Source organism: Cnephaeus nilssonii, assembly GCF_951640355.1.
Source record: "Cnephaeus nilssonii genome assembly, chromosome: 24".
In the NCBI taxonomy this organism is placed as follows: domain Eukaryota; kingdom Metazoa; phylum Chordata; class Mammalia; order Chiroptera; family Vespertilionidae; genus Cnephaeus; species Cnephaeus nilssonii.
The window spans coordinates 8028216-8052940 of record NC_137095.1 but is presented as its reverse complement, the minus strand read 5'-3'; the positions used below and the strand labels follow the sequence as shown (position 1 = coordinate 8052940).

At 46.6% G+C, this 24725-nt stretch overlaps 1 protein-coding gene across 1 annotated transcript in view; it reads right to left on the bottom strand.

Annotated features, from left to right (window-relative positions):
- LOC307094961 (AP-3 complex subunit sigma-2) overlaps positions 1-24725 on the bottom strand; it is a 39111-nt gene that overhangs the window by 13309 nt on the left and 1077 nt on the right. The window contains exons 2-4 of the mRNA XM_079764174.1: positions 19169-19260; positions 18646-18757; positions 12623-12694 (exon numbers count right to left, since the gene is read on the bottom strand). Coding sequence (XP_079620300.1) covers positions 12623-12694; positions 18646-18757; positions 19169-19260 — 276 coding nt within the window. The remainder of the gene's footprint in view (positions 1-12622; positions 12695-18645; positions 18758-19168; positions 19261-24725) is intronic.

The following is a 24725-nucleotide window of genomic DNA, read 5'->3' as shown; positions in this document are numbered from 1 at the left end:
AGAGAAACATCGACCAGCTGCCTCCTGCACACCCCCTACCGGGGATGTGCCCGCAACCAAGGTACATGCCCTTGACCGGAATCGAACCTGGGACCTTTCAGTCCGCAGGCCGATGCTCTATCCACTGAGCCACACTGGTTTTGGCCTCCTGCACCACGTTTATGACCTTCCGTGGTCTTCAGTCGGGGCATCTCCACCGTTTTCTCCAGACGGCTTCTCGCCATGAAATTCCATAAGATTCAATCCCTAGCTCCTGGTTTTCTTTCTTCTCTTTCACTCATGTGATCATTCATTCTTTCAATGAACAAGTGAATCTAGTGAAACCTCATCTTACATAAGATCAAGTCCTAAAGTCACCAGCTAAGAGGAAAGTAGACACAGCCAAGAATCCCTTACATCACCTCTGCAGCCCGACCTGGCCATTTTCCCTCCCCCAATGACAAGGATTCCTTTTCCTTTCCAGCTGAGCACTAGACGAAGTGGTCTATTTAGGGACCACACAGACTGGAAGTCTGAATTGCATCTTCAAGCACTAACCTCACCCCAGGCACCGTTCATGCTTATGACAGGCAAGTGATAGGCATGCGAGGGCAGAGGCAAAGAAGAGCCAATTCAAACCTCCCGTCCCACTCCAGGCCCATGCTGAGCGAGCAGAACTGTGGGCAGAATCATTCTGTATTTAGAGTTTTTATTCTCTTTCCTTTTGCCGAACGGCTCCAGCTGACTCTGTATAAGCTAAGTCTGCACATGTGAGCCCACTGGACCCGCCAGACACAAGATCATGTGTCAAGGTCAAGGTTCTCGCTCGTTTTTACTGAGAAAATGTGACCTGCAGCAATGTCTACTGTCAGGTGTGCCTCCCATCCCCGGACGATCAGGGCTGTAAGGAGGAAATGAGGATAGCACATGGACCTTGTCCTCCAGGGCTCAGAATAACTACGGAACATAAAATAACTGTAATAAAAGGAAGACTGTGATAAGTGGCATAACCAAGGACAAATGCTGTAAAAGTTCAGAGAAGGGTGGGGCTTAAACAAATGGTAAATGGAGGAAGGAATGACAAATCTCCCGGCAACTCATTAACTATTCTTTGGGCCCTGGTAATAATTCTTCTCCAATAAAAGGCTCACTCAATTCTCCGCTTTGCATAAGTATAGCTGACTGCAGCAAAGTGTACTCGTTGCACAGTATTCCTTCCTTAAAAAATAAGAAACGAATTCCTATTATGAGTCAGAGTTCTCTGTGAAGCCACTTGCCTGCCGCTTACTAGTGTCCGGATCTAAACCTCAGTTTCTTCATCTGTAAAATGGGGAGAACTAGACTCTTTACTGATACCCATTCCAGAACTAAAACAAGATGATGTAGCCGTTAAGTAGATACTTAAGCAGTTAATGACTACTAGCTGATGTTGTAATTACAGTCAGTCTTCTTGACCAACCTCCTTCCCGACACAGGGACTGAGTTTTGGCTCCCGAGACAGACAAACCCTCACCTCGGTGCAGAGAGCTCACGCTGCTCCCAAGCTGCCTGGTCTACTGAGCAGCAGCAGGAACTGCCAGAAAGTTCTTTGCTGAGCTGCCATGTGCATGGAGACATGTCCATCCCCGGCCTGACCTGTGCCCCCTGGTAGCAAAGAATAAGTCCCTGCCCACCCCTCTGAGATTCTACACCCTGAGATTATTGGTTGTTTTTTTAAATCCTCAGCCAAGGATATTTTTCCCATTGATTATTAGAGTGGAAGGGAAGGAGGAGGGGGGGAGAGAGAGAAAGAGAAATGTCGATTGGTTGGTTGCCTCTCGCATAAGCCACTACCAGGGCTGGGGAACCTGTAACCGAGGTATGTGTCCTTGACAGGGAATCGAACCCATGACCCTTCAGTCCTTGGGCCCATGCTCTAACCACTAAGCAAACGAGCCAGGGCATACACCCGGGATTCTATCACTTTTCCTAATTTGACCAAATGGCAGGCAGGCAGGTAAGTGAAGCATAAATCACTTGGCCACCATCAAGAAAAATATTCACCTGGCCAGCATGTCTCAGTGGTTGAGCGTCGACCTATGAACCAGAAGATCACAGCTTGATTCCCAGTCAAGGCACATGCTGGGGTTGTGGGCTTGATCCCCAATGTGGGGCGTGCAGGAGGCAGCTGATCCATGATTCTCTCTCATTGATGTTTCTCTCTCTCTCTCCCACTCCCTCTGTCTCTGAGATGATCTCCATCCCAAGCTTCCTGTTCCTTCTAAAGCACAGTTCCTGGAACGGCCCTGGGCCCCACCCCGCCCTCGCTAGCCCTTTACGGGGAATCGAAACCTTACAAAGCTGTAACCTCCCTGCAGACAAGGTCTAAAACAGCTCAGTGCTGCTGCAGCACAAAGTGCAAGGGCGGGAATGGCAAGTGGTGAGTGCGAGAGGCAGGCGGGGAAGGTCTGCAGGTGAAGACCTTCGCTCCATCCTTGTGGCAGTGGCCCCATCTCAGTGGCACCTGCACAACAGGCATGTCCTCCTCCGTCAGAACAGCTGCTGTAGGGGGCACAGAGCCACAGAAGAGCTCAAACAAGGGGGTGAGAGAGTCAAAAGCCCTTGAACTATGTCATCAAGCAGGTGTAAGGATGGAGTGAAGGGAGAATTTGGAGGGAGAACGGTAGGAAAAAAGTAAAAATAAAGACAAAAACCACCATTTACTGAGCTAAGCAATTACTAACTGCAATCCTCAAAATCACCATGAATAGTGGATGTTAATGTTTTTCATCACAGCTAAGACTCACTGCCTATAAATCACACCAGTGCTGTATGTACCCCCAAAAAAGAAAAACATTGCCAATCAAACTATAAGTGCCATGACTGTAAGACAAATCTTGATCTGACATGTTAAAATCATAATTATTAGAAAAAAGGGAGACTAAATTGATAAAATATAGTATCACCCCTATTTTACAACCGAAAAAACTGAGCCACAAAGCGGTCCTTAAGAGGGTTGCCTAAGTCACACGATTAGAACCCTGAAATTAGGGAGCATATACAGGTCATCGGCCTGAAAGTTAGAGTCTAAGTAGAGTGTCGGGTTTTTAAATATGCACATCTGACATTACATCTGAAAAGTACTATGAAAATTAAAAAAATTTTTGGACAATCAATCAACCAATCATATTTGAGTGTCCTGTACTGTTCCAATAACCAACAAAGCATTTTGTAAGTATATTTTTATTGATTTCAGAGAGAGAGACAGAAACATCGATGAAAGATAATCTCTGATCAGCTGCCTCCTGCACGCCCCCTACTAGGGATCGAACCCGCAACTTGGGCATGACCGGAATCGAACACGGAACCCCTCAGTTCACAGGCTGACGCTCTATCCACTGAGCCAAACCGGCCAGCGCCAAAGTATTACATATGGACACTATGCCAAGAGTTTACAATATACTGGAAACAATTAGGACGAAAACCTCGAGCGCACAAGCAGGAAGACAAACTGGCTGGAGAACGACCACACGACCACACAGGAGCTCAGAGACTTCACGGAAAGTCAAACCTGAGCTGGGCCCTGAAGTCTGGAAAGCTTGGGGTCAGTGAAGGTCAGGGGGAGCCTGAGCGCCCCGAGGGCCTACAATCCAGAGATCCTTGGAGGCCAGAGGGGGGAATGTAGATGGAAAAGAAAATGAGAGCAATGTTTCCTGTGGGAGATTAGACCAGGTGAGGGAGCTGCGGAAAGACTGGATGGAGCTGAAGAGCTGATATGTTAGTTACCTGGATGCGGGTACAGTGAGTTTATTTATTTTTATTTTTTTAAAATATATTTTATTGATTTTTTACAGAGAGGAAGGGAGAGGGACAGAGTTAGAAACATCGATGAGAGAGAAACATCGATCAGCTGCCTCCTGCACACCCCCCACTGGGGATGTGCCCGCAACCCAGGTACATGCCCTTGACCGGAATCGAACCTGGGACCTTTCAGTCCGCAGGGCGACGCTCTATCCACTGAGCCACACGGGCTTCAGCATCGGGTACAGTGAGTTTAAACAGAACAGGAAAGGGAGAGGTGGCTGAAGCAGACGCTGAAAGAAGAACCAATGCCACCTGCTGACCACTTGGAAGCAGAAGGGAAAGCAGGCATCACTGGGCTTTGCTGCCTTGAGGAAAGACGGCTACCGCTAACAGCACTAGGAGAGGTAAGGAGAGAAGATGCGGGGTGGGTGGGAGGCAGGAAAAGAGGCGGATTCGGAGGGGAAACAGTGGTTTGGCGCACACTGCCCTGGAAGAGGGGCAGGTCCTGTGGAAAGCGCTCTCAGCCCTGGAAGCACACGCCCCACCTGGGTCAGCGTGGGGTCCAGATGCGTCCCATGTGGGTCACTGGGGAGGAGTGCCCGGGGGATGCACAGAGAGCGGCAGGGTCCAGGGACAGAGCGCGGGGACGTGCCCGCTGTGGGCAGGAGGAGGAGCCGCCCAGGGGTCAGGGCCCGTCAGTGGGGATCTTCCACTCCTTCCCTGATGTCCCCACAACCAACATTAAACCTGATACTTACGGGTAAATGCAGGTGCACGGATTCTGAGAATCTAAAGGGGTGCACTTGTGCAGTGATTGGCGGGCGGGCGGGGGGGGGGGGGGGCGACCTAGGAAATGCTCAGCTCCAGGCTGTGACAGGCTGACTGCCCTTAGTGCTACCAGCAGTTAAGCCCCTGGAGAGGGGCCTGGGCATCCCTCTGCCATAAGCTGCTGTTTTGGGGTGCAGACCTGGCTGACTTCAGAAACTTCTCTACAGAATGCTAACTCGAGGTCACAGGCAGATAAGGTCACGGAGACTCACAGATGACAGAGACATAAATGTAGTGTTTTCCCCAAGCTAGCAGATCCACCTGCTGCCACACTCATAAACTATCCCGCAGCCAACGGAGCCATTACCATCGCTGGGCGCACACTCCGGGGCCCTCCCCACGGGGGCTCTAGGAGTTAATGTGGTTCCTGGCCCAGGGTGAAGGGAGAATGTGCACACAATATAGCAATTCATCTGCCTTCCAGCTCAGACTTTGCCTCGAGCAGCAGAGAGAGTTTAAACTGTTTACGGTGCTCGGCAATAAAGCTGAGAGAGGACTTCCGGTACTGACCACACTGCGCATGCACACGGTCCATTTCTGAAAGGGAGTTCCCACGCGTCCCAATCCCCCTCCCCAGGGGCAGGGACGGATTCCTCGTGTAACAAGGACGGATCCGATCCCCTTCCCCACCCCTACCTCACCCCCTGTTCCTTCCCCCCTTTCTCACTCCCATTCAGCCATACTAGCTCAAGGTCTGTGCACTTCTGCTATCCACGTGGATGTTCTTCTCCAGAGAGCCACACACCTCTCCCTCTCTCACTTCTTTCAGGTTTATGCTCAAATGTCATCTTCTCAGAGATGCCCTCCCCGACCATCCCATATGAAGTATCAAGCGTAGCTACCCACTCCTTCGCCTGCTTTATTTTCTCCCCTGCATTCATCACGACATAGCATTTATTTTGTCCCTCCACCCCCAACAGACAAGATTCATGACGATAGGATGTTTTATTATCTATTTCCCCGGCACTGGAATAGTGGATGGATAAATGAATTCAACAAGGAGTAACTAGTAGGTGCCAAGTATTGTGCTAACTTCTGGAAAAGCTTTGGTGAACAAGATAGTCTGATCCTGGCCCTGGACAGCTGGCTCCGTTGGTTGGAGCACCAGCCCATGCACTGGAAGGTTGCAGGTTCAATACCCCGTCAGGGCACATTCCTAGCTTGTGGGTCCAATCCCCAGAGGCGGCACATATGGAGGGTGTGGCAGCCAATCGATGCTTCTCTCCTTCTCCCTCTCAAATCAATAAAAACATGTCACGGGTGAGGATTAAAAATAAAAAACTGAACAGTTTTTTTATCTTAATAATATCTGGAGGGTCAGGAGGGAGGACACATAAACAAAAGAAAGAAATACTACATTTAGGCCCTGTTCTAAGCGCTTTCCATAGATGTAATGCTCACATCCACCACAGAAGCCAGCTGCTACCATGACTGCCTGTCCACACCCAGTTCCTAAGTGGCAGAGCCAGGATCCGGCAGAGCCAGGATCCAGCACAGCCAGGCGGGCTCTGTAGTGTCTGCTCCTAATCAGGCAAATAAGCAAAACAGCCCGCTGTTAAATGCAACAGCAGCAGTGGTTGAGGGTGTTGGGGGGGGGGGGGGATAATGAGACAAGTCCGCTGTTTCAGTTTATGGGCAGGGAAAGTAATGTCGAGAAAGGTTTTCTGGAAACCAACTTCCTTGAAGGGTGAGTCAGAATTATCAGTCTGGAGAGGCAAGGGCTGGAGCTTCAGTTTTATTTCATTTTTAAATATTTTTATTGATTTCAGAGAGGAAGGGAGAGGGAGAGAGAGAGAAACATCAATGATGAGAGAGAGTCACCGATCGGCTGCCTCCTGTACCCCCACAGTAGGGATGGAGCCTGAAACCTGGGCATGTGCCCTGACTGGGACTCGATCTCATGACCTCTTGGTTCACAAGTTGATGCTCAACCTCTGAGCCAGCCTGGAGATTTGAGTTTTAGACATAACTGAGTTTAAAGTGAAGTGAATTTGGGTGGAAATTTAGGATTCACCAGCAGACAAACCACTGAAGTCATGATATTGTATGAGATTTCCTAAGAGAAAGTCTAAAAAAGAAAGAGAAGAGTGACCAGTTAAGAGGAAAGAAAAGGCCGAAACCGGTTTGGCTCAGTGGATAGAGCATCGGCCTGCGGACTGGAGGGTCCCAGGTTCGATTCCGGTCAAGGGCATGGACCTTGGTTGCGGGCACATCCCCAGTAGGGGGTGTGCAAGAGGCAGCTGATCGATGTTTCTCTCTCATCGATGTTTCTAACTCTCTATCCCTCTCCCTTCCTCTCTGTAAAAAATCAATAAAAAAAAAAAAAAAAAAGAAGAGGAAAGAAAAGGCCAGATGGAACAGCCAGATAGACAGATAAAATACCAGGTACACGTGTGTCCCGGAAATGAGGAACAAAGAGCACTTTAAGAATGAGGAAGTGCCTTGGCCGGGGTGGCTCAGTTGGCTGAGTGTCGTCCCGTGCAGCCAAAGGTCCTGGTTCTAGTCCCAGTCAGGGCACATGCCCGGGTTGCAGGTTCGGTCCCCAGTCGGGGTGTGTACGGAAGGTGGCCGATTTGATGTCTCTCTCTCACACCAATGTTTCTCTCTCTCGCCTTCTCCCTTCCTGTCTCTGAAATCAATACAAACATATTTAAAGAAGGAAAGAATGAGGAAGCATCCAAACTCCTTGGTGAAAGGGACACTGGGAAGTGTCCTTCAGAGTCAGAAACGCAGAGGACAAGGCTCTCCGCAGTCTGATCACCCTCTTCTTCTTCAGACTTCTGACTAATTGCATACACTCTGTGTACCCTACCCAGTGCTCTCATGTAGGCCGGTACTGCTGCCACCTGAGGGCATCTGGAGGAGTAGGCAGGGGTCCTGCTGGCATTTAGTAGAGGGGTCAGCGATGCTAAGTATCAGCAACTCGATGAAAAGATGCCAAATGTCACTAGCGCCTCTGGCGACCCTTTGTCGAGCTGGAGTTCCAAATCTCCAGTGGCTTTCACCCCTAATCTTCACACGCTGCTCTCCGCCCCTCACCGCACCGTGAGCTTGTGTTCCTGCTGTGTCAGGTGTGTAGATTCTGAAAGTCTAGACTCTCCTAGAGTTCTGGTTTTAGAAACAGGAATCGCCAAATTCTGTAAAATTTTACATATCACGTCTAGTATGATAATCATGCTTTTAAATTCTCCAATTTTGTGGTTTCCTAGATAAAACATGGGCTTTTTAAAAAAATATGTTTTTATTGATTTTAGAGAGGAAGGGAGGGGAAAGAGAGAGATAGAAACATCAATGATGAGAGAGAATCATTGATCGGCTGCCTCCTGCACGCCCCACACTTGGGATCCAGACCACAACCCGGGCAGGTGCCCTGACCGGGAATGGAACTGTGATTTCCTGGTTCGTAAGTTGACGTTCAACCACTGAGCCATGCCGGCCGGGCTAAAACATGAATTTTTAAACTTTCGGGCCCTTTAGTCTAAGCCTCGGCTTGCTGACCTGTTACATGGGGGTGTCACACCCACGTTATGTAAGACGCCTGGACACGAAGCACCCAGCACAGGCCTGGCACTTGGCAGCTGTCCCGTCCCCTTGGCCACCCTGCCCTTGATGACTGCTCCCCTCAGGAATTTATACAGCCTCCTTGCTTTCTCACGTGGCACCGATCTACCTCCAACTGTCGTCACACCTGTGGTGCTCACCCAGCTTTACTCAGGCCGTGACACACTCGGCACACAAGGGCCACCGCATCCAGGACCCCGGGCTCTCAGCCAAAAGCTGCCACTGGGCCCCCATCTCCCCTGCCCCCTGCATCTCAGAGCCCAGTCTCTGAAACAGCCATTTCTTCACAGTCCCATTCTTCTTTCTCTGCCTCTGATCAAATGTCCTTACATAAAAGAGCTCCTGAGTAGACACTGTATCGTTCGGTATAATTTGCACACAGTTCTATGAAGTGCGGTGTGCAGATTTGCTATATGTATTGGATTAGATGCAGTGCTTGTGATTGCTCCCAGGAGAGAGAACAAGACGAGCCCGAACCGGTGTGGCTCAGTGGATAGTGTCCTCCCAGGGACTAAAGGGTCCCGGGTTCGATTGCAGTCAGGGCACATGATTCTCTCTCATCACTGATGTTTCTATCTCTCTTTCCCTCTCCCTTCCTCTCTGAAATCAATAAAAAAAGTTTTTAGCCCTGACCGGTTTGGCTGAGTGGATAGAGCATCAGCCTGTGGACTAAAGGGTCCCAGGTTCAATTCCGGTCAAGGGCATGTACCTTGGTTGTGGGCACATCCCCAGTAGGGAGTGTGCAGGAGGCAGCTGATCGATGTTTCTCTCTCATCGATGTTTCTAACTCTCTATCTCTTTCTCTTCCTCTCTGTAAAAAATCAATAAAATATATTAAAAAAAAAAAAAAAAAGAAATCAGGGTCTTTCGCTTGGGCAGGAGTGGACACCAGGCGACTGGGCCCCAGAAAGGGAGCAGATGAAGGAGCAACGCAAGAGAGGGTGTAGAACACTCACTCCTTACAGCCCCCCTTAAATGAATGAGATGGAACTCCAGCTGGAAGAGGCGGGAGAAGCACGGCAGAAGCGGCGTTCTCGGGGAGACGGGGGAGATCTGTGGTTACAGGAGACGGAACCAATAAAGACACACCTTGGCGATGAGGCGAAGAAGCGAGACCGGTGTATGTCGGGAAGAGAAAGGAAGGGGACTATAAGCTCCAGAAACGGAATGAAAGACAGGAAGAAGGGGAGAGAGAAGAGGTGAAGAGAGCGGCGGTAACAAAAGGATGTCAACAACAACAACACGGGAGCAGAAAGAGAAATCCCAAGCTCAGAAAGTGACAAGCTGCCAGGCAGCAGGACTGGCACCTCTGGTCCTCCCTCAGGCCTGCTGCTCCAGCCACACCCGCTCGGGGTGATGGGACCACACCCAGGACAACCCCACGCAGAGTGTAAAGGTCGAGGGACCGATGGGAGTTCCTGGAGAGAGTCTTCAATGAGGAAGAATGGAGAGTTCCAGCTGTTATTCCAATGATCTTACAACGTGGCCTTTGCTTCTGAGTAAAAAGATCACTTTCTATTCTCGAAAGAAGATATGGCTGAACTAGAAGCGGCTCCACTTGAGGGCAAAGATAAGCCTGAAATCCCAGGGAAAGGAAGTGACCGGCCGGAACACATGAAGGCATTCCACAGGTGGGCAGAGTGAGAGTCCGCCTCTTCACATCATCACTTTCCCAAACCCCAGGGCTCAGGGAGAGCCATTTCCTGATGGCGTAAGAACAATCCAACATCACAGCTCTACAGACTAGAAAAGAAGCCTGCAGCGGTATCAAAATACTGCCTGGAACTTAGGTGAAGATAGGACATATGAGAAACAACAACATTTTTATGGCCTTTTATTTCCTTTTAAAGCCATGTCCAGTGAAGTACTTGGGCCTCAAATTACTTTACTGCCCTAGCAGGTATCCTCACAAATATTTTTAAAATAACATGAGAGTGATAAGATAAAAGCTCACAATTATCTCAGGAGATAAGAGAAAAACTTTAAAAAAAAAATACTTTTAGAGAGGGAGAGAGAGAGAGAGAGAGAAACAATGATGTGAGAGGGAAACATCCATCGGCTGCCTCCTGCATGCCGCCTACCAGGGATGAAGGCTACAACCCGGGCATGTGCCCTGACTGGGAATCGAACCGGCAACCAGGGTTCTGGACACCTTGTGAGGCTCGGGGAGCGCTAAGTCAAGTACAGCAACGACAGGTTAACGCAACTTGAAATGAAATGACGTACATGAAACCACCGTACCGTGGGCTAATCGATCTGAACAACATCTCACCAACGTCATAGTGAAACGACACTAAACCAAAGGACGTTATTCCAAGACCAGAAGAAATGGGCCTCTGTGATTCCCTGGCATCAGGCTCCTTGTAGAGTCAGTCAGGGTAGATCCTCTCAGAGCAACTTCACCGCGTTCCAACAGCCAACCCTGAGAATGCCCAGACTGCGCTGGCCTGCAGAGTGCCACCCGAGAGCCTGGGAGAGGGCACTGAGACTGACAGTCCCCTAGACAGCAATGCGAGCAGTGAGGGATCTAACAACACCCGCCTCACCCTAGCCAGTGTGGATCAGTGGATAGGGCATCGGCCTGTGGACTAAAGGGTCCCAGGTTCGGTTCCCATCCAGAGCATGTACCTAGGTTGCAGGCTCCTCCCTGGCCCGGGCCCTGGTTGGGGCGCATGTGCAGGAGGCAACCAATCAATGTGTTTCTCTCACATCGGTATTTCTCTGTCTTTCCCTCTCTCTTCCACTCTCTCTAAAAATCAATGGAAAAATATCCTTGGGTGTGTATTAAAAATATGTATCCTATATAATAAAAGCCTAATATGCTAAGTGTCTGGTTGACCAGTCGGCCGTTCAACCAATCAAAGCATAATATGCTAATGATATGCTAAGGCAACTCAACCACTCACTATGACATGCACTGACCACCAGGGGGCAGGCAGTTGACTTGTCGACCAGTTGCTGTGACGTGCACTGACCACCAGGGGGCAGATGCTCTGACTGGTAGGTTAGCTTGCTGCTGGGGTCTGGCTGATTGGGACTGAGTGAGATGGGCCAAACACGCCCATGGTCCCTCCCTGGCTGGCCAACCTCCCGTGTCTCTCCCTGGCCCTGATTGTGCACCAGTGGGGTAACCTCAGCCTGGCCTGTGCCCTCTCGCAATCTGGGACCCCGTGGGGGATGTTGGAGAGCCGGTTTCAGCCTGATCCCCCAGACCAGGCTGAGGGATCCCACTGGTGCACGAATTCGTGCACCGGGCCTCTACTAGTAAGAGAATAAAAATACAAACATCTGCCTCCTCGGGATGGAAACAGAGTAATAAAGGACCATGGCTTAGCAATGAGCACAGAGTCTCCAAAACATCACTACCACCCTCCAAGGGCCAAGGGTCACAGTGACAACCAGCTGGAGAAAAACCATGACCAAGCAAACCTGAGATGCATGGACCTCCACCAGAGAGCAGCACCGGCTGGGGGCGTGCCCAGGGGGACAAAACCAATGCGGCAGCTGCTGTCCCCTTGCCGGCAATCACCCCGTTTAATCTGGATCAGGAGGGCGGAGGCCACGCCCGAGAACATGGACTATGACCCACTCCGATCCTGCCTGACATCAGCTTCCCCGCAGAGCATCACAGGACCTTCAACTACGTTAACGATGTCTTAGTCACTGCTTTACTGTTCAGGAAAAGTAAAAATTTCACCAGGGAAGTCAAAGCCCCGGTGTCGTGATTATTCGAAAGCTTCACTCTCACTGGCCTATTGCCGGGCAACTCATCTGATAACCAACATAAATCTATTGATCAGCCCGACAGCCAGTCATTCTGGGGACGTCACTGCCATCTACCAGGAGGTCTGTATGAAAAGCCGAACCAGGATACAGGCCCAATAGCAATCTCTGAGTGTTACAACTGGGAACAGATCTTTGCAAAATTCCCCCAAAACTATCACACTTAAGTTATTAAATAAAAACTGGTTCTGCCCAGCTGACGTAGCTCAGTGGTTGAACGTCGACCTATGAACCAGAAGGTCAGTGTTCGAGTCCCAGTTAGGGCACATGCCTGGGTTGTGGGCTCGATCCCCAGTAGGAGGCCTGCAGGAGGCAGCTGATCCATGATTCTCTCTCATCATTGATGTTTCTATCTCTCTCTCCCTCTCCCTTCCCTTCTGGAATCAGTAATATATGAATATATATATATATATATATATATATATATATATATATATGTATACATATATATGTAATATACATACACATATATGTATATACATATTAAAAAAACAAACAGGTTCTAGGCCCGGCCAGTGTGGCTTAGTTGGTTGAGCGTCAAAAAAACATATTAAGAAAAAGCAAAACGAGGTTCTAGGAATATCCCCAGAGTGCAAAAGCACAAAAGAAAGCACGTGAAGGTGTAGAGGTGGCTGGGATGGCTGAGGCGCTTGACTTTCTGGTAACCCTGGTTTGGGAGAGAAGGTACCTTATCCATATGGAAGATCAGATCCAATTCACAAACGTTTTCGAAACATTTATCCAGGGTCTCCACAAAAACCTAGGAAACACAAAGACATCGGTAAAGAAGAGAAACAGGGAATAGTCACATCCTCATAAACATCACATTGGAAAGCGAAGGGGGAAGTCATGATGCCATGTACCTTACGTAAATCTCAAACAAAACAGAACCTCCTTATTTTCTTATCTTTTCTCTCCCATTTTCCTCTCAGGTTTTTAATTTCTAAGAGATCATTTTGTTTGTGTTTCTTGTTGGTTTAGCAATCCATGTTTGTCTTCCTTTATTGCTCTGTGGCTTAGAGATAAGGGGTTGTTTCCCTCTCCCTCTAAAAAAACAAAAGCAATAAAAAAACATATATTTATATAAAAGCAATAAAAAAGAACATATATATATATATATATATATATATATGTATATATATAAAGAGCAGTCACATGTATGTTTTTCTCAAGCCTCAAAACACCATTATTCAAGTTCATGATCAAGATCAAGAACCGAAGGAGTATAACAGAGGCAAAAGGCGTGCTGACGCGTGAAGAGACTGAAATGAAGGTACTGCAGGCTCAGACAGCAAAATAATAAGATATGCATCTAAAATTCAATCCCTAAGAAACACAACTCTCAGGAACAAAATGACAAAGAGCATTCGTCTCAGAGAGGAAGCGAGTGACTGAATTCATCTGCAAATGGTGAGGACACACACAAACGCAAAGGAAATCATCAAGAGGCAGAAGTCACTCAACATCTCAGTTGCATAAAAGGCGCCATCGTAGTAGAATGGAAGTGGGAAGAGTCTCCACCCGGGACTTGGGAGCAGAAGAAATCCTGATCCAGAAGCCAAGCAAACTGTGACCAGACCTCGTTCCTGCTCAAGGTCAAGCAGTGCCCCAAAAAGCAGAAGTCGAGAGAGAAAGAGGGGAATGGGAAAAGTAGCAGGATTTGGTGAAAGTTTAAGCCTGACTACTAGCCTCTGTTTTATCAGAGGCAAAAATATAGCAATGTATGCGAGAGAAGCTCTAGCTGGGAGGTTGGGAAGGGCAGTCACATGTTGGGAAGGGCAGACAAGAACAGCGAGAAAAGGAAATGGTTTTAAAGCAAAAACAACAAGGAGCGAGCTACTGGAAATTCAGTTCTCAATGTGCGGGCCTGTGGGCACCGGAACACAGGAGCTCCTTGGATAGCAATGGCCCTCACATGGCAGCCGCCGGAGCTAAAGCTTCTGCAGAAAGCAGAGTAACCGTGTTTAGCGATTATAAGCCAGCAGCTGGGAATCACAGGAAATTTGCTGAACAAGAGAAAAACAGGAAAACGCTTCGGCGAGGCAAGAAACAAGGAGACAAATCCAAGCCTGCTTACATATGGGATCAATTGAATTTTGCAAACGAAGACCAAAATGTCAAATTTAGACAATGAAGGGGTATTAATAGTGAAGATGGATGTAGCTCAGTTGATAAAGTGACAAGACTTTGAACAACAGGAAGAAGTATTTGGAAACCGAGAAGCTCAGCCTGAAGTGGCGAGATCACAAACCCACACACCAAGGGGAATGGGGTGCGGTTCATGGCTTCAGTCCAGGAGCGGAAGCAGTTGGAGAAAGGTCACACTTTTAAAGTTTGGGGCTTTGCAAACTTCTTGTTCTAACGTTAGGTCCTCTGTCACCAAAGAGTAGCATTCTAGCTGGCAAGGGTGTTGCATTTTAATCCATTAAAAAATCTGGTTCTTGCGCACACAGAAAAGGTGATTGTGTGGGGTGATAAGAGGGGTTAGATAACCCTATGGTGTCCTCATTTTGCAATACATACGAGTGCCAAATCAACAGGCTGCACACCTCAAACTTGCACAATGTTATATGTTAATTGTATCTCAATGAAGCTAAGGAAATAAGAAAATTATCATTTTTTATAAACATCGAATCTTCTAAGTTTCCTGGGGTTCACCCTTGACCTCAGACTTCCCCAGAAGGGGCTCTTGTAAACTATCAGGGATACTAAAGCCAATCCGGGACCCAGACACTTTGTTCAGCTTATCTCCTCTTGGGAGCCTGCATCTAAAAGTGGTAAATTCGCCCTGGCTGGTGCGCTCAATGGTTAGAGCATCAGCCTGAGCACTGAAGGGTCATGGGTTCAATTCCCAGTCAAGAGGACATACCAGGTTCGACCGGGCCTTGTGCAGGAGGCAACCAATGGATGTGTCTCTCTCACATCGATGTTTCTCTCTCTCTCTCTCTCTCTTTCTCTCTCTCCCCCTCCCCCTCCCCTTCCCTCTCCTCCTCTTCCTCCTTCCCTCCCTCCCTCCTTTCCACTCTATCTAAAAATCAATGGAAAAAATATCTTTGGGTGAGGATTAACAAAATAAATAAAATAAAAGTGGCAAATTACCCTTTCCTTACACAGCTAAGTTTGTGCTTAGCTTTTTATCATTTAGGGAATCTACATCACCTAGTAAAACTATAACGAGAAGCAAAGGAATAGTAACTCAAAAGTCTAAGGAGGGATGCAATAAATGAGGAGAATACAGGAGCTTTAAGGGACTAGGTAACATACTGTTGCTAATCTGAGGGACAGTTTCATTTTATTAGCATTTTTTACATTATATAGTCATGTTTGCATACTTTTTGTATACACAGTATGTTTCACACTCAAAAATAATTTATAGAAAAGCAATAATCTTTCTGGGACTCTGACAAGGGTTTCAGTAATTTATAACCTGGAAGTACTGACATTTTAATGTTGTTGTTTTTTTAAATGAGTTTTCTCACCCAGTAAAGAACATGTTTGATTTATATATTTTGCTCTTTTTTCATATTTTCAGTAGTTTTGTGTGTTTTTTAAATATATTTTATTGATTTTTACAGAGAGGAAGGAAGAGGGATAGAGAGTTAGAAACAACGATGAGAGAGGAACATCGATCAGCTGCCTCCTGCATACCCACTACTGGGGATGTGCCCGCAACCAAGGTACATGCCCCTGACCGGAATCAAACCAGGGACCCTTCAGTCCGCAGGCCGACACTCTATCCACTGAGCCAAACCGGTTAGGGCCATATTTTCAGTAGTTTTAAAGATTTCTTTATATTGACCATGCATGTTTTTTACATTTATTCCTGGGTAGTTTATGGACCTTTTTGCTATTGCGAGTGGGCCCCTTTCAAATATTGCTTCCTAACTTATTATCCTATATAATAAAACCCTAATATGCAAATCAACCGAACAGTGGAATGACTGATTGCTATGAACTGACCACCAGGGGGCAGATGCTCAATGCAGAAGCTGCCCCCTGGTGATCAGTGCACTCCCACAGGGGGAGCGCCACTCAGCCAGAAGCCGGGCTCATGGCCGGTGAGGGCAGCGGCGGCGGTGGCAGGAGCCTCCAAGGCAGCGCTAAGGAGCACCGAGCAGGCGGACGGTAAGGAGCGAGGGGTCCTGGACTACAAGAGGGATGTCCACCTGCCAGCTTAGGCCTGCTCCCCACAGAGAGCGGGCCTAAGCCGGCAGGTGGACATCCCAAGGGGTCCCAGACTGTGAGAGGGCACAGGCCGGGCTGAGGGACCCCCACCCCCACCCCCAGTGCATGAATTTCGTGCACCAGGCCTCTAGTTCTAAATAAAGCTATTAATTTTTATATGTTAAACATGTATCCAGTCCCCTTACTGAACTCTAGTATTACTTCTAATTGTTTTCCAGTTGTTTTGGATTTTCTAGGTAGATAAGTTCATCTGCAAACATTACATGTTCTTTAAATATGTTTTTATTGATTTGCGAGAAGAGAGGAAGGGAAGGAGAGAGAAACATTGATCTGCTGCCTCCTGCACGCCCCCTACTGGGGATGGAGCCTGCAGCCCGGGCATGTGCCCTGACCAGTGAATCAAACCTTTGACCTCTCAGTGCACCAGATGATGCCCGATCAACTAAGTCACACCATCCAGAGCCAAACATTACATATTCTTAAGGCTAGTAAAGCCAATACCCCAATACCGCCCTTTTCCCCTCAAAACGTACTTTTAGATTTCCTGGCTGTTTTTCCTGATAAATTTTCCTTTACCAAGTTCTGTAAGATCTGATGGAATTATACCTGGGTTTCCCATTTAATCTGTTGATTACTACCGTAATCTTTGCTTGATTCTCCCCAACAAGGGGAAGGCTTATAGCTTCATTTATTTTAAGGATTCCTTTATGTTTTTCCTTTAAGATTTTACAATGTTATTGGAATCAATGTCAAGTATTCCATACTAAGTTAATTTCAAAACACTAAATACCCTTTGTTACTGCTCTAAGTGAAATTTCATTAATTATGAATTTTTTAGCTATTTCTGCAGAAATAAAAAATTCAATTTTGATTAATTCAATCTCATATTCTGCTATTTTGCTCTCATATCAACCATTACTTGTGATACTTTTTGCATTTTTCTTTTTAGGTTTTCTAGGTACGTAATTAGGCCAACTTACAATGATAACTTCTCTCTCTCTTCCTTTACTATGTTACTTCATTTCTTTTTTTATCACTCATTACAAATGTTTGTCCAAAAGGAAGTAAATAGTAAGATACACCTTGTTTACCTGAGTGCCCCAGAGGTAACACTGCCCCTGGTTCTTGGTTTTAAAACTAAAATTGGCTACTTCTAGAAAAATAAACTAGGTGGCGGGGGTGGGGAAGAAAGATACTTTCCACTGTATACTTCTGGTGTGCCTTTTGAATTTTGAACCACAAAAATGTCTTATTTCTTCAACAATAGTTTATGCTAAATAAATAAACACGCACTAAATAATCAAATAAAAATGCTTCCTATTCCAATTTAAGAGTATTTAGGAATACAATTTGGATGATCATTTCTCTCAGCACCTACTGAGAGAACAGGAAACTATTCGTTCCCAGTAAGGTGACTTCTGGGGTCTGGTTGCTAGGGGAACCAGCCAGGTGATTAGAAGGTTTGGAAAATTCAGTGCCTCCTCCTACCCACCCGTCCCTGGAAGGGATGGGAACTGGAGCTTGAATCAATCCCCAACGGCCAATGATTTTTAGTTAACTTTACCTATGCCATGAAGTCTCCATAAAACCCCAAAAGGACAGGGCTCAGAGAGCTTCTTGGCTGGTGAGCACCAGATTTGGGGAGAATGGTGTGCCTGGAGAAAGCAGGCAAGCTATGTGCCTTTTTCCCAACCTCGCTCTACACATCTCTTCCATCGGGCTATTCTGTGTCTTATCCTTTCATAACAAGCTGCCAATCTAGTAAGTACATTGTTTCTCTAGAGAGTTCTGTAAGCTACGTTAGCAAACTAATCAAGCCCACGGAGGAGGTCATGGGACTCTCTGATCTATAGCCATTCAGTCAGAAGCACAGGCGATAGACAACCTGGTCTTGCGTTTGCTGTCTATCTCCAGATACACAGTGTCAGAATTGAGTTAAACTTATGGGACACCTGGTCAGTGTCCACAGAACTGAGTTATTTGCTTGGTGGTGGTGGGGGAAAACATACACATCGAAACTGGTGTCAGAAATGAACCTAAAAACCAAGGGCAGCGAGATGGCTAGGTAGGAACCAATGAACCCAAAAGCTCTGCGTGTTTAAGGGTTGCTATGGAGCTTTCTCATAGCACCATCTGGTGGACATCTGGCAACTTTTACCAGTATCAGTACAGAGACTGACTAAAGGCCCTGGCTGGTTTGGCTCAGTGGATAGAGCATCAGCCTGCGGACTGACGGGTCCCAGGTTCGATTCTGGTCAAGGGCACATGCCTGGGTTGCGGGCTTGATCCCCATTGGGGGACGTGCAGGAGGCAGCCAATCAATGTTTCTGTCTTATCATTGATGTTTCTATCTCTCCCTCTCCCTTCCTCTCTGAAATCAATAAAGATATATTAAAGAGAGAGAGAGAGAGAGAGAGAGAGAGAGAGAGAGAGAGAGAAAGACTGACAAAAGGATCTACAGGATGGCTACTCAAAAACCCAAAACGAACCCTAAAGCACCTGCCATCATTAACTGACTACACATACCTGGATGAGGTCCAAGATCCCAAGTTCACTCTCCGATGAATCCACACAAAACACAAAGTAGAGGGTAGCATAGTGCCGATAAATCAGTTTGTAATCAGAACCACCCATCAAACTGTGGAAGACAGGAAACATGTAAATCCCTGCATCTTAATTAAACACATCAAAGAGAAACCCTGTCCCAGGGAATGAGAACGGAGCCAACACGCAGGGGGAGGATGGGACAAAGCATAGTCCAGTTCTACCCGGTGAATGTGACCACGTTTGGCCGTGGTGCCTAAATCACTTTCCTCACCTTTTTTTCTGCCCATTTTCCCAGAAACCAAACATCTAAGTAAGAAAAATCCGAAACGCAACCGTTCAACAGCTTCCAAACAGAATGGGGTCTCTCCTTCAGCCCATCATGCTGAGGTCAGCTCCAGCTGCACGGGGTACCCGCCTGACACTTGAGCACTGCCTCAAGCAGTAACGATGAAGGCCACCCAAAAGGGGACACACGGGGAGAAACCTGAAGCTGATCACTTACCTTCCACCCTCCAAGAAGTTACAGATGTTGTCATCCCGTTTGAGAACTAGATGGAAGGTCTCTCGAACAATCTGCTGCTGAATTTCTTCTGGCTATGGAATAAAAGAAGTAAAGTGAGTCAGCGGGGGCATCTGAAATCTATCCCACTGATGGAGGTGGCCAGGGAGAGAAGTGCTTCCAAGCTGGGAATGATCTGAACATATGGTACCAGATTCCAGAAAAAAGGGATAAGTAGAGAAAATAATAATAATAGGCGAATCTCTGGAAAAATGGACAAGGCTCTGTTATAGGAATTAAGCAAGGGTATATTGCTCAGCCAGCGTGGCTCAGTGGTTGAGCGTCGACCTATGAGCCAGGAGGTCACGGTTCGATTCCCATCAGGGCACATGCCTGGGCTACAGGCCCGATCCCCAGTGTGGGGTGTGCAGGAGGCAGCCGATTAGTGATTCTCTCTCATCATTGGTGGTTCCATCTCTCTCTCCCTTCCGCTCTGAAATCAACAAAAATATTATAAAAACAAAACAAACAAGAAAGGGTATATTTAACGAGCTATCTAGTCACTAACCATTGTCCTGACAGGTAAGCTGATATGTATATATATAAAAGCCCAAGAGATCAGCCGACTGGAAGGTATGACATGCACTGACCACCAGGGGGCAGATGCTCAACGCAGTAGCTGCCGAGCTACAGTGACTTGGCAGCTGCGGTTCTCCAGTGATGCAGCAGGAACCAGAGAGGAGGGAGCCCGATTCCGGGGTATGTCACCCGAGAACCGCCCTCTCGCAATCCGGGACCCCTCGGGGGATGTCAGAGAGCCGGTTTCAGCCCAATCCCTGCAGGCCAGGCCGAGAGACCCCACCAGTGCACAAATCCGTGCACCGGGTCTCTAGCTTCTTTATAGTTAATAATGAAGAAAGGAGAATTGACGTATCTCAACTCTCCAGCAAGGTGAAAGAATAACTAGAAGGCCTGGTCCTGAAATATTTTGTCTTGCCCTCGAAAACATCTATGGCAGGGCAAATAATGTCAACAGGTCTAACACCTTAAAGAGGTCAAGATGTAATTGTGTACACATTAAAAAACAAACAAAACAACTTGCCATCTTATCTGCTGGTGATGCAGGTATTACAGGTAAGACATGTTACCAACAGTGTTACTGAGAAAGATAGTTCTATAGAGAATAAGAATTTTGAATAATCGCAGAGCTACAAATACTTACTACATCCGAGAAAGGTCGATTATGATGGAATCTCTTGATAATTCACATTTGATTTCTATTTATACATACAAGGTTCAAAATGAGTATGGTTTAAAAAAAAAAAAAAAGAATGGGAGAACCCAGTCATTACAGAAGCAATCAAAAGCTCTAGACCAGTGCTCTCAAATCTCAATAAATGTGCAACAAATCACCTGGGAATGTTATTAAAATGCAGATTATTCTTACTCAGGTCTCGGTAAGTCCTGAGACCATTTCTAACACGTTTCTAGGTGACAGCAATGCTGCTGGCGACCACACTTTGAGGAGCAAAGCTTAAGCAAACCTTCATCTGGACTTGCCCTGAGAGTCAGATAATAGATTCGAAAATGTTAATACCGTTCTTTCTGCAGCAATTTATACTTGAAATGTCTAGTTACTGAAAAGAAATAGAGGTAAAAACAGGGAAAATGTCATTGTGGAGAAATCATTTTTCAGAACTTTGACTCGCCATGGATATACTAGTCCAGTGGCTCGGTATTTACTGACGGATGAATGAAAACTTACTAATCGCCGGCCCCTGTAAATTTGAGTAAATCGACCAGGTACTTTCCTGGTTTCCATTTAAAGCTCACAGAGGGAAGCATCAGCACTTTTTTAAACTGAGAAAAACATCTTTCAAACTAAAGCCTTTAATCTGACTCTAGGGTGGAGGTGGCAGCAGATGGTGGAAAAATGATATGAAATGATGAAGCTACCGAATTTCTAATTCAACAAAAAGGTAAACTACCAATTGTTTATAGTCCTCAATTATTATTATTTTTATTGAATTCAGAGAGGAAGGGAGAGGGAAAGATAGAAACATCAATGATGAGAATAACTGATTGGCTGCCTCCTACACACCCACACTGGGGATTGAGCCCGCAACCCAGGCATGTGCCCTTGACTGGAATCGAACCCAGGACCTTTCAGTCTGCAAGCCAACGCTCTATCCACTGAGCCAAACCAGATAAGGCTAGACCTCACTTATTTTAATAATCCCTCATATCCTTCAATACTTTTCTTTTTACAAGGTTAATTTTCACTCCTGAGCTAATATGGTTCTTATAAAAATACTATGTTCTTCAAAGATATACAAATGGTTAATAAGGACAGGAAAAGATGCTCAACATTATTAGACATTAGGGAAATGGAAATTAAAACCACAATAAAAATCTACTTCACACTCTCTAAAACATCTTTAATGGAAAAGATTAACAAAAGTCACTAGGGAGATAGAGAAATTAGAACGCATACTGCTAATGGGAATGCGAAAGGGTTCAGCCACTTCGAAAAAATTTGGCAGTTCCTCAAAATGTTCACCATAAAGTTGCCATATGACCCAGAAATTCTACTCCTAGGTATAAAATCAAGAGAAATGAAAAACACGTGTCCACATAAAAACTTGTAGTACATGGCCCTAGCTGGTTTGGCTCAGTGAATAGAGCATTGGTGTGTGGACAGGATGGTCCCAGGTTTGATTCCGGTCAAGGGCACATGCCCGGGTTGCAGGCTCCATCTCCAGTAGGGGTTGTGCAGGAGGCAGCCAATCAATGATTCTCTCATCACTGATGCTTCTCTCTCCCCGCCCCCCACCTCTCTGAAATCAACAAAAATATATATATTTTAAAAACTTATAGATATATGCACCCCTATATTCATAGCAGCACAATTTACAATAGCTAAGATTTGGAAACAACCTAAGTGCCCATCAGCAGACAAGTGGATTAGAAACTGTGGTACATCTACACAATGGAATACTACGCTGCTGTAAAAAAGGAATTCTTACCATTTGCAACAGCATGGATGGAACTAGAGAGCATTATGCTAAGCAAAATAAACCAGTCAGAGAAAGATAAATATCACATGATCTCACTCATTTGTGGAATATAATGAACAACATAAACTGATGAACAAAAATAGAACCAGAGACATAGAAGCATCGAACAGACTGTCCAACCTCAGAGGGAAGGCGGGGGGTGAGGGGGTAAGAGATCAATCAAAGGACTTGTATGCATGCATATGAGCAAAACCAATGGACACAGACAGTAGGGAGGTGAGGGCTTGTGCTTGGGAGAGAGGATGGCAGGGGAGAGTTCAATGGGGGAAAAAGGGAGACTCATGTAATACTTTAAACAATAAAGAAAAAAAACTTGTAGCACATGAGTGTTTATAGCACCATTATTCACAAGAGCCATAGGTGGAAACATCAACCAATGAATAGACAATCAAAACGTGATATATCCATCCATACAATAAAATATAACTTGGGCCCTAACAGGTTTGGCTCAGTGGATAGAGCGTCGGCCTGCGGACTGAAGGGTCCCAGCTTTGATTCCTGTCAAGGGCATGTACCTTGGTTGCGGGCACATCCCCAGTAGGGTGTGTGCAGGAGGCAGCGGATCGATGTTTCTAACTCTCTACCCCCCTCCCTTCCTCTCTGTAAAAAAATCAATTAAAATATATTTAAATATATATAACTTGGCAACAAAAAGGGATGAAGAACTGACACACACTATAGCATGGATAACCCTGAGAACATACTGTACTAAGTAAAAAAAGCCAGCCATAAAAAACCCCCACATATTATATGACTCCATTTATATGAAATGCCCACAATAGGCAAATTTAGAGAGACAAAAAATAGACTAGTGGTTGTCTAGGGCTGGGGGACTAGAGGGTGAAATACAGAATAACTGCTAATGGGTAGGAGTTTCTTTTTGGGGTAATGACAGTGTTCTAAAATTGTGGTGAAGGTTGCATAACTTTGTGACCCTACCAAAAACCAATGAATTGTACATTTTATTTATTTTAAAAAATACATTTTTATTGATTTCAGAGAGGAAGAGAGAGGGAGATAGAAACATCAATGATGAGAGAGCATCAATGGTCGGCTGCCTCCTGCACGCCCCCTACTGGGGATGGAGCCCACAACCCAGGCATGTGTCCTGACAGGGAACTGAATCGTGACCTCCTGGTTCATAGGTCAATGCTCAACCACTGAGCCACCACAGCCGGGCTGAACTGAACATTTTAATTAGGTGAACTGTGAGATATGTGGCATATCTCAACTTTAAAAAACAGAGGGGAGTCCTAGCCAGTTTGGCTCAGTGGCTAGAGCGTCGGCCTGTGGACTAAAGGGTCCCAGGTTCAATTCTGGTCAAGGGCACATGCCTAGATTTCAGGCTTGATCCCCCCCAACTCCCCGTAGGGGACGTGCAGGAGGCAGCTAATCAATGATTCTCTCTCATCATTGATGTTTCTATCTCTCTCTCTCCCTTCCTCTCAGAAATCAAAATAAAATAAAAATAGAAAACAGAGGGGAAAATTCACACACACACACACACACACACACACACACACACACAAAATGCAAATTTTTACCTCGAGGTAATTATTTAATAAAATGTAATCTAGCTGAAAAAAATTCTATGAAAAGGTAGTGTTTTTTTGTTTATTATTTTTACTTGGAAGAAGAGGAAATAAAGTCTGAAAGAAGTTCGTTAACTTGTCAATAGACACAAAGGTAAAAAAGGTGGAGTTAAGGCTTGAACATAAAATTTCTTTTTCCCCCTCCAAGGTTTCAGGAGTCCACCAATTGCATACGTAACGTTTTGAAACCTAGCCGCTGAGAAATAAAACGTTCGGGGACAGGAGGCAAATGATGATGTTTGTGTTTTTCCACAGAAATGCTTTTGGAAAAATTTCAAGTTCACATTATTATTTATTGAGCCCTCACTCAGCAGCATGTATAGTTTCTCCTACCCACTTAAAAAAATACATATGTGTATTGATTCCAGAGAGGAAGGGAGAGGGAGAGAGAGAGAAACATCGTATTCTATCCAATAAAGAGGGAATATGCAAATTGACCGTTGTGCCATAACAAGATGGCTGCGCCCACAGCGGAGGCCAAGTTACCCTAACAAACCTTAAGGAGCAATCAGCAGGGACCTGAGGCTGCGACCCACCCTCCCCCATTCCCCCCTCCGCCCCCCGCCTGGTGGGGCTTGACAAGGGACCTCAGGCCGTGCCCCCCACCCAGCAGGGCTTGACGGGGGACCTCAGGCTGCGCACCCTGTCCCAGCGCCAGGCTGGGGGCCCTCAGGCCGTGCCCGCCGCCCCAGTGCCAATTGGGGGACCTCAGGCTGTGCCCCCCCACCCGGTAGGGCTTGACGGGGGACCTCAAGGCGCACCCTCCGCCCTGACGCCGGGCAGGGGGACCTGAGTCCACGGCCCCTGCCCGGTGTGGCTTGATGGGAACCTCAAGACGTGGCCCCTGCTCTGGTCCGGGGGACCTCAGGCCACGCCCCCCAGCCCTGGCGC